The sequence below is a fragment of the Crotalus tigris genome, unplaced genomic scaffold (assembly GCF_016545835.1).
Source record: "Crotalus tigris isolate CLP2741 ecotype Arizona unplaced genomic scaffold, ASM1654583v1 scf7180000017601.7605149639:7615979, whole genome shotgun sequence".
Taxonomy (NCBI): domain Eukaryota; kingdom Metazoa; phylum Chordata; class Lepidosauria; order Squamata; family Viperidae; genus Crotalus; species Crotalus tigris.
The window spans coordinates 179,828-197,553 of record NW_024096505.1 but is presented as its reverse complement, the minus strand read 5'-3'; the positions used below and the strand labels follow the sequence as shown (position 1 = coordinate 197,553).

The window sequence follows — 17,726 nt, the reverse complement described above, 5'->3', positions numbered from 1 at the left end:
AGAAAAAGGCCAACAAATTGAGTCTAGATGTCACCCAAATATACAGCTATATACTGAAGGGTTTAGACACCATCCATTTCACTATCCAAGTGACTCTGACAGGTTTGCAGATGCAGATTTTTTTAAATTGTTAGGAGGAAATTGATTGTTTTAATAGGCAAAAACAAAGGGGAAGAGGTGGCAGCTAACATTTCCATTTACAACTATCAAAGAATGAACACTATGGAAGCCAGTGTATATACAAACTTAATCTGCTCTTCAATTGTCTTCCTCAGTGAAACAGATCAAAAATTAAAATGATGGTACCAGTGAGGGTATTTATTTAATGTTAATAGCTTGACATGAATTTGTCCTCAAAATCATTTTAATGGCTCATAGAACAAGAAAAAACTTTGTGATGTTTTAAATACTAAAAAAAGACAAAAGATTATAGAATACTGGCCAATCACATAGGAAAGGTGCTAGGTTATATAATCCCAGTCTGAAATCAAGATATTAGATAAGGAACAAATTGGGGATTAGTATTTACTTCGTGAAATGTGAAAGTGAAACAGATTATCTTCACTTGTTAGGCTATAGGTGAGTATAGACAAGTATATATAACAGTGAATTTAGTGAATGATATTATATTGCACCTTAATAAACCATCCTAAGATGTTTAGCTGACATTATCCTATTCATTTAAAAAAAACAACTTCTACTCTTAGGCTAAAACAGATTTTAGCTTAAATGTGTTAGGAATAAAATTTTATCTCCTTATGAATTGTATGGTGTGTCATTTATGCCTGCAAACATCTCCATGGACTTTTTAGTAACAAGGGATAAAGTAATAATACATTATGTGCATAAACTGTCGCAGTATCTTGATCATTGCAGGAAACAAGGCTTACTGATCTAAACACCCCCTTTGGAATTTCCTGTTCATAAGTTTGAAGTAGGACAGTGGATCCTGATCCGAATGTGGAAGGAGGAGAAATTGCAATCTAAGTGGGAAGGACCATTCCAGGTGTTGCTGACCTCTGAAACTGCAGTTCGGACGAAAGAAAAAGGGTGGACTCATTATACGCAAGTGAAGGGACCAGTAGCTGAACCAAAAGGACAGTGGACCTGTGTTCGGGTGACGACTCATTTAAATTGATACTTTGTAAAATTCCTGTTTAAATGTGTTGGTACTGTGACTGTAAATGCCATGTTGATTGTTGTTGTTTCCATTGTATTGACTGTGTAAGATGTACTGGATGTGAAGAACATTTTGGACCATGCGATATAGTATTCATTGAAAAAAAATTGAAACCTTTTGAGTATACTGAGATATTGACTGGAGTGGTAAGATATACTCTAAAACAGTGATTCTCAACCTTTCTAATGCCGTGACCCCATAATACAGTTCCCCATGTTGTAGTGACCCCCAAGTGGGTGTGGCCACCAATAAGAGGGAGTAGGACAGCTAGGGAAAAGGGAAAAAAATGGCGGACAGCATGGTTTGGTGACCCCCGTGAAATGGTCATTTGACCCCAAATGGGGTCCCGACCCACAGGTTGAGAACCACTGCTCTAAAAGATACTCCTTCAATCCAATTAGTCCAGGAAGAACAACGAGAAGCCTTCATAAAATATCACAGTTTAGAAGAAAAAGATTAATATAAAATGTGAATCCCTAGTGCTATATATTTGTCCCTGGCTGTATACCTCTCCCTCTCTAGGGAATGATATAGAAGAGCAACAGAAGCAGAAGGATGTGAAGCCTGGATTACCAATGCCACCAAAGGGGTGTATATTTCAATCTATATGTCAATTAAATAAAACACAACATTCAGTTTGTAAGGGAAGAGACAAAAAGATACAATGCTATGATCCATCGATGCCAACATATTTGAATTTCAGTATATATGTGGGTTTAGCTAAAGTAGGAGTGAGACAGAGACCTGAAGGTGAAGAAAGATTGTTGTTGTTGTTATTAATTGCGAAGTCGTGTCCGACCCGTCGCGACCCCATGGACAATGTTCCTCCAGGTCTTCCTGTCCTCTACCAGAAGAAAGATTAATATACGTTAATTCTACTAAAATGTTAGAAAAAGGGACAGAAAAAGCTTTGATACAATTTGATGCATGCACAGTATTAGGTCTATCTTATCTCGCCACAAAATGTGAGGACTCTAGTTGGATCACAGCATATAAACAAAATCATAAATATATATGTTCCACCAATTTGAACTTTGCAAATGGAAACCCCAATCAATGGTTGCCTTGTGCCGGATCTACTAAATGTTCAGGGTGGAGTTGTGTGTGTGATTACACTGGAGGAGGTTATCCAGGATGTAATGGTATTACCAAATTTAAGAGAATATATGGAACTAATACGATGGAGTTGGAAATCACTAAGAACCATTCTGATATAGTAAGTTATGGATTTGGGATAGACGGAACAGGAACAGATCCATTAACTTATATCACTATAAAGAAAGAAAGGATATATTACCTAAGGAAGGAGGGTTATGTGGGAAGTTTAATTTAACAAATTGTTGCTTACAAATAGATGAAACAGGTGCAGAAGTGAAGCAATTAACCACTGAAATGAGACAACTTGTACATGTTCTACTCCAGACTTGGACTGGTCTTTTAGATCAGTGGTTCTCAACCTTTTTATACCGGTGACCCCGGTCATAAGAACGCGCCGTGCATGCGGATGTGCGGCAGCGCCCGCATGCGTGGCGCACATGTGTGGCACGGCGCACATGCGCGGTGCCAGCTGAGGAAAAAAAATGGCGGATTGCGTTGTTTGGCGACCCCCGTGAAATGGTTGTTCGACCCCAAATGGGGTCGCGACCCACAGGTTGAGAACCGCTGTTTTAGATGAAGGGGGATTTTGGGGAGGAATCTTTCGCAATTGGAAACAAGCATTATTCATGGTGGGCATAATATTATTAGGACTAATGTGTTTGCCTTGCCCAATTCCTATGATTAAAAATTTAGTCCATACAACTATAACCAGTATAATGGATGGCATCAAACGGGAGGAAAAGATACAGACACTGTTAGCTTTTAAGGAAATTAAAGACAAGGTAGACATAACAGAATAATCACAAAGAAGAGATTGAAATGAATTTAAGAAGATTCTAAAATTTTATTAAGTATGCAAAGAAAAAGGGTGGATCTGTTAGGAATAAAATTTTAGAATAAAAAGTAAAGTTAAGTGATACGTACTCTGTAAAATTTCTACACGTAGACTATAAGATTTCTACACAATTTCTACATGTACATGTACCTTGGAAGAGTTCTGCACGTAGGCTATAGGATTTCCACACTGAGCTATACGATTTCATGTTAAAGTACATATAAGGGAATAGGTGAAGCAAAATAGTAAGGGGCAGGGATAATGTATTTTGTTTAGGTAGCTCTGATAAGATTGTAACCTCAAAGGAGGGGCCAAGGCGTTGGGATAGAATGTATATAATGTGTGTTTTCGCTGTGACTAGGTGTGGCTCAAATATTTATTTGGAGTCCACCACACTTTGCAAACGTTGTAGCCAATAAATCTCTGTCTAATTTTAACTTGCTGTTTGGTGTTATTCAGTGGGCTAGAATTTCTACCAACAAATGTACACAAAAGAACAATGACCATTCCCTGCAGGACTGATTGATGAGGCATTATCTCACCACACATGGAGTGAACAGAAAACAAAAAAGCAAAATCAATGCTGACAGAAATTTTGACTCAGGAGTTCCAGATAAAAAATAAAAATAAAAAGTAAGACTTTCCCAACAGGGTAGATGCCTCCTAAAATAAAAATGGAAGGGATCAAAATTTCCCAAGTGAAGTTAGCTGTATTTCACATACCACCTAATATATTGTAATATAGTAACTGTAAACGTAAGTGTAACGTAAAAAAAGGATTACCTGTTATTATGTCCATTGTTGAGAACTGGCCTATGTCAATAAAAAGCGCCATTTAATTACTTTGTGACTGGAATGGCAACAATCCCTTGGGTAGGCCCGATGAAAAGGCAGAAAGACCTTTCCTAGCAGTCTCGTAGACGGAACTTCGCGTATTTCAACAGCAAAGCGCGATCCAAAAGCCTCACCCCCCCCCGCAGGTTTTGCGGCAGAGTCTTGTGTCTGCAGGGGGCAGCATAGAGCAGGGGCGAAGCGAACGCACCATTCCCCGCCATCCTATGTGACGTCGAATGGGGGTCTCCAGGCAACTGGACTCCAAACAGCTCGGCTGCGCTTCCTTCGGCCTTGGTAGCGCGGAGGGCGACCAGCCGGGTTCGGGCAGCAACACCAGCCCTGAGGCGGCGGAGGACGCGGCAGGCAGGACCGGCACAACTATGGCGCTACCGCTCCTGCCCGGGAACTCTTTCAACAGGACTGTAAGTAATGTTGATTAAGATCCAGGGGCTACCGGGAGCTTCCTAAGTTTAAGTTTACAGAATGTTTTGCGGGGATGCCGATGCACGTGTGTAAACTTCGTTCGTGAAACTAATTCTAAATGCCCAATAACTGCCGTCCAGTGGAAGAAGGCAGATTCAAACTCTCTCTTTGATCAGGTCTCAGATTATTTATAGGATTCTTCTATATGGTATGGAAGAATACCACTTGTTTCCTAGACCTGTACCATCTGGGTAAAGAAAAGGCTAAACTTGATTATTGGGAATCCTTTCTAGAAATGAGGGTGACGTAACGGGAGCTGTGCACCGAGGGGAGAAGAGAGAAGGTGAATGAATCCTTTTTTTTTTATTTCACTCTTCTTTCACTGCTAAATTGGCAGAATAACGTATATGTGCCCTGCCCTGACTTATTTTGAGAAGGATTTTACAGCTATTGGCAGTACAGGTTAGAGATTCAGCCAACATCATTCCTTGGTTTGCTACACATCTGTGCAGATGTACAAATATTTTATACTTAAAATATTCTCCTGTAGTTGTATCCTTATTTAATATTTGAATTTACCCAACGTGTAGCTGTCCACTTTTTCCTGTTTCTTTAGAGCTACAGTACAATTAAATGTTTCAGAAATACATTGATAGATTTTGCCTCTTGCATCACCAGCAATCCATAATTTTAGTAGTTTAAGTCATTATTGCATATTTCTGTGTGTGTGTGTGTGAGAGAGAGAGAGCGAGAGAGCGAGAGAGAGAGAGAGAGAGAGAGAGAGAGAGAGAGAGAGAGAATTAAAATGCATATATATGTTTTCACAGAGTGTGTCCATTCCCATTGTTTGCACTTTAAATCTGCAAAGTCAGGTCTGTGTTTTGTTACACAATACATTTTGTCATTAGTTCTTGTAAAACTAAGGCGCAATATTAAGATGGACTGTTTACATTATGCAGTTTTGCCCCACCTTTATCTTTAATCAAGATGGATAGTGATTAATATTTATATGTATTTATATGTAAGGGTGTAGGTATATACATATGTGTGTATATAGCATGTTTATATGTGTGTTATGTATGTGTACACTTTTGAGAGCAGGCAACAGAATTTCATTTTTAATGTGTGCCAGTGTGCCCACAGTAAAAATGACAATAAAAGTTATCTTATATTTAAGAAATGTGATTGAAAATATACAATATTTAAGCACTGATAATAGAGCTGACTACTTACTACTTAAGTTCCTTCAGTGTTTTATGGATTTGAACAATTATTGTATAATTATTTTGTATATTTAAAACATTATCTTCCTTTTTGTTTTTTAATAGTTGTCTTCTATTTATCTCATTTTGATTGCAGCTAGGAAAAGAAAAGTTCCATAAGTCTCAACATTGGAGTTACTGCAATAAGGTTTCTATGTTAGTAGGAGAAGACAAACCTGGAATAGGAGGAGAACCTTTGCTTGGACAAAAACTAAAACCAAAGTATAGTGTATTTCCTAGAGGTGTTGGAAGTGATGCACCTTCATGGGTAGCATTTGATAAACAGGTAACTGATTTGTTTATTCACACTGATCTGCTGCTGTGTTTTTTTGTTTGTTATCATTTCAGTAATTAATTGGATCCTAAAATAAGTTAACTAAAAAAAAATGAAGGAAGAAAGTTTACTGCACCCCATAAAAAGCCTTTTAGGAGAGCCAGAGTTTGGCCATTGCACATCAGATGGGATGAAGTGGAGGAGTTTCTAATGAGGAATAGTCCAGAATTGGTGGAAGTCTGCTATTGAGTTACTGAAGTCTGGCTGGGCTGCTAGACAAATTCTGTGCTACTAGACTATATACACAAAACATTTTGGAGGTTGGATGACATGTAGAACTGCCTGCAGGAACAATTAAAAGTCAAATCTTCTAGAGCTCTTCAGCAATTCTGAATTATATATAAATAACTTCTAATCTGTGTGGGTGTATGTTGTTCACAAGGGAGAACTATACACTCCAATCTTGCAAACTGTTGGATGAAATTTAACAGATTTATTCAGATGAAAAAGATGAATTAAGATGCCCAGTGCAATTGACCAGAGATTCTTTCTTAATTGATTCATCTCTGCTATTGATTTATTCTCCTGGAATTTGTAAACAAATCAGAGGTTTTTTTATCCTGGATACTTTATGTGCGAAAGTACACTTGGCATACATTTGCTGTTTTATAGATTTTATGAATTTTATCAATATTAGTTGTATCTCCAGTGTTACCTCATATTGTGCAATAAATATTAAGCTTGGGGTTTTAACTGTAAAGTTCTGACAGAAAGTAATCTAAATTATAAATTTAGAAAACCTCACAGTACCATGTAGACATTTAGTACCTTAGAAACCGATTGTCTCTCAGCTTCTAATTCCTCATCTAGAAAATTAAGGTAATATTAATCTAAATTGCAAGATCATTGTAGAGTTACTTAGGTAATGACCTATCACAAATCATATTTCTGTACCTTCACACTCTATCCTGGATGATTGGAAACAGACTGTTATGCTTCCTGTGATTAGCAAGCCTCTGATCCAGGATTGCCAAACCAGTTTAATCCAATTTACTGTCTTGCTTTTCAGATTTTGCTGCAATCACACACTCTAATTATAGACTACTAGAAAACAGTGGAAAAGGGCTATCACCCTCCTGTCCATGCTTCTTTCCAAAATGTGTTTGGTTGACCATGTGTTACACAGAATGCTGGACAAGATAAGCCTTTAGCCAGATCCTGTAGGTCTTTTTATTTTTTATATAGACAGAAGTATTCCATTTATAATCCAGCATTTAAGAGTTTGTATCATGTGAAGTGCTCACATACTATTCTTTTTGCTCCTAATTTTATATTTTCATAAGTATACAAATTGAAGAATTATGATATTAGAGAAAGGTTTGCATTTCATGCATTATAATAATATATAAAATGATAATCTTAGTTTTCTGTTTGTGAAAAGCTTGCCACATGAATGTAATGTTTGCAGCATGCTCTACGAACTAGTTCAGCCAAAGTGCTTTGAAGTTAAATCATTCCCCAGTCTGAAAAAAAAACCTGTGGGGCAGAATTCATATAAATCCAAATAAAATTAATTAACTAGACTGCGGATTAGGATATTAAATATTTAAGTCACATACGGGACAATTCATGCTTGAAAATGTTCGTTGTAAAACATATTCATTAAATTATATTGTCCAAGCAAGCCAAACATAATGCAGTTTCCAGAGTGCCCCCAGGATTTGGCTAATCTCCATTCTCTCTGTCTCCCACCATCATTTTTCTCCTTGATACAGAATTTCTATTAATTTTATTGAAAGAGAGAGGATAAATATCAGCACATACATGCCAAACACCAGGCAAGTGGTGTTAAATTGTTTCCAAAGCAATATACTTACAAGAAAAAAGGACATTTCAAAAATATTTGAATTACTAGAAAGTATCATCTGCAATCTTTGTTTCCTTGCTAATATGAACATTTTTCTTGATGAGGCTTATGATTGTTCCCATTTGCACTGTGTTTAATTAACTATGTACAGCCTATTTAATTAGGAGATTAAATATATCATTAAGGATGAGTTCAGACAGGATTCTACCTTTCATAATCTTTTTCTTGCCTACACAGCTGCTGTCCCTTTATCTTGGTGGCAGAACATGCTTTGGTATTCTTTCAGTAAAGCATACTAAAGGATTTCTTCTTTCCTGCAGTATGCCATCCTGATTGCATGCACTACAAAAATAAATGCCATCATATTAAGACAGTTTTAAATAATTTATTTTCTAATGAATATTACAAAACCAGAAAATGTGCAGAGTCGTGTCTTTGCAATATCAGGGCAATCAGACAGTGTGACATTCAATAGTGTTCCTGTAAAAAGTTTTATTATTTCTCTTGTTGTGTCCCTAGCAATTAAAAAAGTTGTTGACTTATGGGAATTTTCTGTTGATTTTACCCCTTCCTTCCTTCCTTCCTTCCTTCCTAAATAGGAAGATGTAATACTGACTGTCATTCTTAGATTGTTGAGCTATGTTATTTGTGTCATATCTAAATGTAAGAATCTGGATAAGTAATCTATTGTATAGTCAAATCAATTCAAGTGTTTATGATCCTATAAAAGATTAATACAACTAATTAAAGTATCTCCATAATAAAAACAAAATGGTACAGTTCTTTGTTAGAATCCAGCTTTTCCATCTTGTGTGTGTCTGTGTCTATGGATATACATACTGTAAACATATGCATATATTTTGTGTGTGTGTGTAGTAGAATTGATTTTGTCTATCTGTGCTTTTGTCTAGGTATTGTCTTTTAATGCTTATTTTGATGAAGAAGTTCCTGACAAAAATCAAGAGCTGTACAGAATAAGACATTGTAAAATATATTTCTATCTTGAAGATGACACAATTCAGGTTGTTGAACCCCAAGTGAAAAATAGTGGAATTCCACAAGGTATTTTATATCTTTTTTATTACAAATGTTTTAACAAAATAAATAAGAGTTGTAAGGGGCCTTGGGAAGTCTTCTAGTCCCACCCACTGCTCATGCAAGAGACCTTATACCATTTCAGACAAATGGTTGTCCAATCTCTTAAACACCTCCAGTGATGGAACACACAAAACATTCCACTGATTAATTCTTCTAACTGTTCTTTTTTCTGTTCTGAGAATTTTTTCTTTTGCTTACCTAATAAATTTTCTGATAGTCAAGAACCACTTAAATATTATATTAAGCTTCAGCCACAATATAAAATTTAGTGGTATAGGCCACTATTTGTTGCAATATACAGTATATAATTTTCCAATATAATTTTGTGATGGTCCTGTGATTAGATTCATGTGTGAATTATAGAAATGATATTTCATATGAATTATAGTGTTTTGAATATGAAATTGTAAAGATAGAATTTAAATTTCCTTTACCTTTGAGAGTCAATAGTTTAAAGTTTATGGCATATTATCAGTAAAAAAAATGGCATTATGCTAAACCTAATAGTAACAGAGTTATGTTTATGTACATAAAAAGAGAAAGTTGTATATGTTTTTTTCCAGAAAGGAAGTCTTATTTTCATTCAGTTATAATGAAGAAAACCATTTTTGTTTACTTGCTGTTCAGTGTTTTGAATAAGATTTATAGTAATATTTCTGAGTTTTAACATGGCTGTAACATCATGTCAGGATGATGATTTAAAGGCTAAACAGCTTATGTAAAGATGTAATGTAATGTGGATGATGCAATAATAGGAATGACTCAGCAGGTGTGTTTAACCCTTTAAGAGTCTGAGTATAAAAGGGAAGTTTTTTGCTGGAGATTTTCTCATCCGTTTGACTGCTGTAAATGCTGTGTATTGGAGTTTGCTGTTTTACCACGTGTATATATTATATTTCTAGTGTATATTTGTAGATATAGTGTAATATAAACCACCATTTAATTACAAATCACTGTTTACTGTATTTACTCCTGGATTATCTCAGTGCAATAAGACTGCATGCTTTGACACACCACCTTGTGTGTTAGACAAAAAACTAATGAAGCATCAGGAGGAGGAGTCTGTTGGTCATCTGGTTGAGGATATGTTTTGTATTTTCTTTACTAACCCTAGTGATAACCCTAACCTAATCTCAATTAATTTTTATAGTTTTGCTAAAGGAATAGCTGAGAATAACTAAATATAATATGCTAGAAACTAGGACACCATGGGTCCTACTGGTAGTCCTCCTTTAAGTACAAAATGATATGGTGACTTAGGGCCAATCAGTGTCCCTCAGTCCTAGGGAAAACGTAATGACAAACAACTTCTGAAAAATGTTGCTAAGAAAACTGCATAGTCCATGTAGTTATTAGGAGTCAGCACTGATTTGAAGATGCACACCTAGAAATACAAAAGGAGAGGGTCGCTGAGGGAAAGTAAAGCAGAGGTATTTTAGTCCATTTGCTGTACTGTTGGTATAATTGTGTTTGAATGTATTTTAAGAGAAAATTGTTCAGCTAAGAATGTTTTCTGGAACAAGTTTATACTGTATGTGGTCTTCTAACTTCAGAATTTATATGACTGCAGAAAAACAAATATGTATTATGATGTTATATGTATTTAAATAAATGCCATTGGATGAAATGAAATTTGCTTTTAAATAAGTATGCACAAGAATAGAATAACAAAGTTAACTATTAAGAGGCAAATCACCATATTTGTGGCACTAGCTACAAAGAAAAATCCAATCTATCTGGAAATCAGAAGTTATAACTTATACGAAATTTAACCTGGCATGTAAGAAAATTGATCAGAAAGCAAGGATTTTTAGTGATATTTATCGGATTTTAGGAACATAAATTTCTTTACTTTAAGAAATATGTAGTATAGGTAATCCTCAACTTGCAACCACAATTGAGCCCAAAATTTCTATTGCTAAATGAGACATTTGTTAAGTGAGTTTTGCCCTGTTTTATGACTTTTTCTGCCACAGTTGTTAAGTGAATCACTGCAGTTCTTAGTACAATGGTTGTTAAGTGAATCTGGCTTCCCCATTGACTTTGCTTATCAGAAGGTTGCAAAAGGTCACCACATGATCTAAGAACACTGCAACTGTCATCAGTATGAGTCAGTTGCCAAGTGTCTGAATTTTGATCACATGACCACGAGGATGCTGCAGTGGTCTTAAGTATGAAAAAAGGTCTTAAGTCACTTTTTTCAGTGCTGTTGTAATTTTGAACGGTCACCAAATGAACTATTGTAAATCAAGGACTGCCTGTATTGCATTGTCAAATGCTCCTTTTTGAAGAATTGCTTATCCCAAACTACTGATATTCAGCTTTACAGTGAGGCTAATTTAGTAACAATTGCATCTAACTGTGTGGAAATCTGCTCTCCTTTGAAGATAGGAAAGGAACAAAGGGGTCATTTCCATTTTCTTCCTGTTATATAACCATTAAAAACATATTAGAATGATTAAAAAATACTCCAAAGTATCCTTTTACTCATTCTTTCCCAGTAATAGGTTTCCCTCTGTGCTATAGGAAAGTAGTATATTAAATAAGGTGTGGAATTATAACTAAAATTTCATTTCCAGTTAATTATTATTACACCAGAAATTAAAACAAATCACTCCTGAAATATTGAAGAGTGATATATGTTTCTATTTTATACTTAAAAATCCAGTTTTATGGTAATTGTTTTCTATATTAATTTATCACAATAATATATACTTTTATGCAATACTCTAACTGCATTTCATGGAGTTAAAAGGGGATGGGTATTGGCTATATTTCATGAGTGTTAAAATGACATACAAAGGTGAAGAAAGGAACGTGAAAGCTAAGTTTTGGCTTATAACTATTATTTCAGTAGACATAGGGATAATTCTTGCTCAGAACAGGGTCCTGAATAATATTTTTATATAGTATGCAGTACATATATGAATCCCATTCATAAATACAATTAGGCTTCAGGGGGAGAGAGCTAAGAAGTTGTTATATGCATGCTCTTGGTATCAATTTTTTAAAAAAGTGTACTTCCACTACTTATTTTATTATATAATGAATCTTTTCCAGAAATTTTGACCTTTCCCTTAAGACATTTCAAAATTTGGTAGCTACTTTATCTGAATTTCATAGTGTTGTGCTTTAAAGGTAGTTATGATAAATAGTAATGTGCTATTGGATATTTTAATATGAATGTTCCCTATATCTTCCCTCAATCTCACAGATATTAACCACAGTACAGTACCAATTCTCCAAATGATACTTTGGACAATTTAGAGGACGGGATAAGGACTTGCTGTTATTTAGGCAGAAAGGAATTATAGTACCTCTTTCCAGTCTGATAAAGGGATTCAAGGGGGCTCCAACTGCATTTGAAAAACATAATTAAAAATCATACAAAAAATGTATTAGAGTGACACAGTACAACTCACAACCACAGTTGAGACCAAAATTTCTGTTACTAGGCAAAACATTTGTTAAGTGAGTTTTGCCCCATATGGCAATCTTTCTTGACACAGTTGTTAAGTGAATCACTGCAGTTGTTAAATTATTAAAGGACTCTGACTTCCCCATTGACTTTGCTTATCAGAAGGTCACAAAAGGTGATCACATGACCCTGGGATACTGCAACTGTCATAAATATGAGTCAGTTGCCAAGTGTCTGAATTTTGACCATGTGGCTATTGGGATGCTGCACCGGTTGTAAGTGTGAAAAATGGCAATAAGTCACTTAATAACTTCGAATTGTTGTAAGTGTGAAAAATGGCCATAAGTCACATTGTAACTTCAAACAGTCACTAAACAAACTGTTGTAAGTTGAGGGTAACCTGTTCATCATGAATGTTCAAATCATCTCAAACAAGGAATGCTAAAATAATTCTTTAAAAAGTTACATCTTTACCTGGTAAGCTACTGGAATTAGAGGCAGGAAATTCTGTAAGTTGCACTCAGAATTCTGTATGCTTATAGAAATAATATATCAGGGAACAAAACCCATCTCTCTGAGATGCTGATTTTATCAATGATTTTCTGAGAAAAATCCTCAGATATGGAGTTTCAAGTGGCACAGTCCAAAAGGTGCTTCAATAATTGATGTTTTGATGTTTATATTCACCCAATTTAATATTTCAGGTGAAATTTCTGTTACCGTGTAACTATTTTGAGACTTCATGTGAATAAGGTTAATATAAAGGTACCTTGGAGTAAGTTATATTAATTGTGTTTTCCTTCAACATAGGAACACTTCTTAGGCGCCATCGGATTCCACTCCCGCCTCCTAATGAAGATCAGTTTTATACTGTTGATTATTTCAACCTTGACACTGATGTCATATTTTATGGCCGAAGATATAAAATTATAGACTGTGATCAGTTCACTAAAAATTTCTTGAGAAAGATGGGAGTCAAAATAAATCCCCCATTGGAACGTCCAGATGATCCCTATACAAAAGGACGCCAGAAGGTTAGCTGAAGGAATGGTTGACAAAACTATTGTTTGTAGGGTAAAATTAAGAACAACTTGTATATAACAAACAAAGAAAATTTCATGTTGGGAGAGAAATATTTTAAAGAATCCTTCTTAAGAAGAGGACTTACATTAATAATCCATATTTTATTATATTTCTTGTATTGGTTTGCATATATCCCTAATTAGATGCTTATTCCTTGAGAACATGACCAGAAGTATAGTTTAACATTGTGTTTACCATCACTATAAATAGTGCTATAAAATTTGGTGCTTGTATCAATGAGTAAATCAAATTAAATTGGCAATATCTCCATGCTTTGTGCATAGTGTCAAACAATATCCAGGATGTGTTAGATAGCATGTAAAATCTCTTGTTTTCTCTCATTTGCAAATAGAATATTGAATAGTAGGCCAAGGATGTTAGTGTTTAAAAGTACTGTAGATAGTAAACTCCCTCTAATACTTTTAAAATATTGCAATCTTGGGAGTAAGAATGATTGTATACAGTAGAACTTGTTTAAAAGAAACTTATAATGTACTATAAATGTTATTTGACCGAAAGACCCACAAATACATAAAATATCAGCGTAGAACATAGTAAGCATAATAGCAAGCCTCCCTTCAATTGCAGAAGTAATTATTTTATTTCTCTGATGAAAGGCATTGATTAAATCTTTCTAGTCTACATTTTCTTTGAGAATTTTCAACTAACTCCAGTCAGCTATGTAGCTTGAACAGGGACAAGAGTGTTTAACCCTCATGTCTGGCTGCTGACCCTGTTTTAAGATAGTGTTACTCTGTCCATTTTTGTTAGAGAATTTTAATTTCTCTGTTGGTGAAAAAATAAATCAGAAGCTCTCACAGTTGACTGCATTTAGCTGATTCAAAATAACTTCTTTATATTTATATCAAAATATTTACAATACCCTACATTCTTCTTTACAGTAACATAGCTTAATGAAGACTTCTTACAGAGAGATACAGAGACAAACCTGAGACTGAAAATTCAGCTTCTAACTCAATACCTTTTTGCACAGACTCAGTAGCACTTTCTTCACATTGGCTGACTGAGTTACCACATGACTCTTCCTGCTCATGAATATTCCAACACTCCTCCCTTTATGACAGGAAGAGACATCAGACCTATTGACTTAATACATTCTCCATAATGAACACCACAAAATGATTTAGTCATCATGTCTGCCAAATTATTCTCAGAAGAACAATGATGTAAACTAATCAATTTTCCTTTTACAGCTTCCCTGACATTGCAATACTTAATGTCTACATGTTTACTTCTGTTCTTCACCCTGTCACCAGTTGCCATTTTTATACAGGCAGCATTGTCTTCAAATACCTTTACAGATTCTTTTACATTAATATTTAAATCTTGCAACAACTGTACATACCATGTTACTTCAGAACACAATTCAGATAAAGCAATAAACTCTGCTTCCGCTGTTGAAATAGCAACAGTTGTTTGTTTTCTGGACTTCCATCCAATCAGAGTCCCTCCAAACAATATTATAATCCCAGAATTTGATTTCCTTGTGTTTATGTCATTTGCATAGTCACTATCGACATAACACTTTAATTTCAATTCCTCAGTAATCTGTATTTGAAGACCCAAATTTATAGTTCCCTTTAAATATCTGAGAACCCTTTTTACACCCATCCAATGTAACTTTGTAGGTGCAGCAGTAAAACGACTCAAAATGCTTACTGCGCAAGCTATGTCTGGTCTGGACCACTGTGACAGATATAACAAACTCCCTATTGCTGAGTGATATATCTCTTGATCACAGGTTTCACCTTTGTCCACACTTAAACTATTATAAAAATCCATACTCATGGGTGTGGGAGCAGTATTGCAATCTTTCATATTATATTTTTCCAATAATTGCTCAATTTTTCTCCTTTGACTGAGAATATAACCACCTTTTTCATTTTTCTGTATCTCTACACCGAGATAATTTTTTATTTCTCCTAAATTCTGTAATTCGAATTTCTTTCCTAATTTATCAGCAAATTCCTTGAGTTGTGATGCATCCTTTGCGATGAAGCAAAGATCATCCACAAATGATAACAGTAAACAATTCCCCCCTTGTAACTGTCCAGTATATATACAATTATCAGCTTTGCAACTTTTAAATCCAAGATCCTTTAAAGCAGTATCTAAACAGATATTCCAATTTCTGGCTGACTGCTTCAACCCATAAATAGCCTTGTTTAATTTATACACCATGTTAGGTTTTGCAATTTCATATCCTGGTGCTTGGATCATATAAATTTCTTCCTCTAACTCAGCATTGAGGAATGCAGTTGTGATATCAAAGTGCCAGATTTTATGTTTATATGCTGCTGTCAACGCCAGTGTTAATCTTATACTCTCACTTTTCACAGTTGGCGCGAATACTTCATCGTAGTGCACATTCTTTAATTGTGAAAAACCTTGTGCCACTAACTTGGCCTTATACTGTACATCATTATTTGGCAATACCTTTTTCTTATATACCCACTTACAACCCACAGCTTTGGTTCCCTGTGGCAAAGTCACTGATTTAAATGCTTCATGGTCTCCCATGGATTTCATCTCTTTATCCATGGCCTCCTTCCGTCTTTCTTGTTCAGCTTTTGGTAATACCAATGCTTCTTTATAACTTCTTGGCTCATACCACACATTGCAAACCTTTACCTTGCTGGCAGAATACCTGTCAGGCGGAATTCCTTTGTTACATTGCTCTGACCTACGTGGTATTAACTGCTCCTGTGTCTCAAGTCTTTCTGGTTTCATGTCTTGTTCAGCCTCTCCTCTCTGAACATTGATATCTTCAGTAATCATTTTTCCCTCATTAGATGAGTTATTGTCGTTAAATAGATCAACGTCATTAAGTAAAACATACCCAGAATTTGCATTAATTCTGTCCCAATTTTGTTCTGCAAAATTAGCAGACCTTGAAATTATAATTCTTTTACTTCCATCGCTAAAGCGATATCCTTTTGACCCTGGCTCATAGCCCACAAACCTGAGCTTTCTTGCCTTTTGCTGTCCCTTTCTTCTGATTGCTTTCGGAATATGTACCCATGCAGTACTTCCAAAAATTCTCAAATGTGCCAGTGATGGCTTTCTCCCATACAGAATGGCATATGGAGTATTATTAATGGAGGAACTCCACAGCCTGTTAACTATATAATTGGCAGTCAATATGGCTTCTTCCCAATATGACCTGCTCTACCAGAATCCTCTCATAATGAATCTTTCATTGTTTGCAAAACACAATTCCTTCTTTCAACTACACCGTTCTCTGCTGCTGTGTAAGGATTTGTACGTCTGTGTATTATCCCCAACTGCCCCAACTATTGTTAGAATTTAGTTGACATAAATTCAGTACCTCTGTCAGTTTGCAACTAACACACGTTGTCTGTATCTTCTCTCTACAAAACTTACCCGCTGTTTGAATTGTTGTAGCACCTTTGTCTTACCTCTAAGCAAGTAGCAAAATGAATACCTGCTATAATCATCAGCAATTACCAGTGCATATTTTGCTCCTCCCAAACTGGCTTTCATAGGTCCAACCAGATCTGCATGGACCAGCTCTAGAACTCTTTTTGTTTGTCTTGTGCTATATTTACTAACTGAGAATGCCTTTGACTTCGATGCTTTGCATACTGCACAGTCCAGATATGTTTTGCATCCCTTCAAATTTAGCCCTTCTGCAAACTCTTGCATTTTCTGCAAAACTTTAAAGCTTGCATGGCCAAGTCTTCTATGTAGAAGGTGAACACATGAATCATGCTCTGCAACATTCTTAAATATATGGGAACATTGAACCTTTTGTCCCTGCAATATATATAGATTATCTTCCTTTATGCCTTCTGCACAAATATTCCCATTCCTTTTGATGAGACACTTCCCATTTACAAAAATGACCTCAAAACCTTGTTTGTCTAAATTAGACACACTTAACAAATTATGTTCCATCTCAGGTACACAAAGCACATTGGTAAACTTTGATTCCAAATATGGAATTTTTACATCGCCTCTTCCAATGACTTTTGCTTTCTGGCCATTTGCCAAAGCTACAGCTTCTTGTACTACTGGAACAAACCTGCAAAATAATTCAGAGTCATTAACAATTGTTTGACTTGCCCCACTATCTATTAGCCACTTGTCTCTGTTGTTGCTATAGCAAACTTTTGCAACACCAAAATGTTCCTTTTGCAAATCAGTCTTTTTTGCTTGCACAAATGTCCTTTGCTGCAAATTGTTCCTCTGCAAACAGTTCCTTTTCAGATGTGTCTTTGCTCCACAAATGTAGCAATTCTTTTCTTGTTGAGCTCTCTGCTTGCAAAATCTCTCTTTTGATGCAACTTGGTCCCATCTGCTCCTTGTTTCT

The 17,726-nt window shown here is 35.5% G+C and overlaps 1 protein-coding gene and 1 long non-coding RNA gene across 2 annotated transcripts in view; one reads left to right on the top strand and one right to left on the bottom strand.

Moving 5' to 3' along the window:
* The window catches only part of LOC120319386, a 29,664-nt gene extending 25,558 nt beyond the window's left edge, over nt 1–4,106 (bottom strand). Inside the window, exon 1 of the long non-coding RNA XR_005559747.1 lies at nt 3,897–4,106. This is a non-coding gene — a long non-coding RNA (uncharacterized LOC120319386). The remainder of the gene's footprint in view (nt 1–3,896) is intronic.
* A 67-nt stretch (nt 4,107–4,173) lies between these two features.
* The window catches only part of EFHC2 (EF-hand domain containing 2), a 51,291-nt gene continuing 37,738 nt past the window's right edge, over nt 4,174–17,726 (top strand). The window contains exons 1-4 of the mRNA XM_039368181.1: nt 4,174–4,369; nt 5,730–5,918; nt 8,685–8,835; nt 13,100–13,323. Of these exons, the coding sequence (XP_039224115.1) occupies nt 4,184–4,369; nt 5,730–5,918; nt 8,685–8,835; nt 13,100–13,323 (750 nt within the window). The 5' untranslated portion in view covers nt 4,174–4,183. The remainder of the gene's footprint in view (nt 4,370–5,729; nt 5,919–8,684; nt 8,836–13,099; nt 13,324–17,726) is intronic.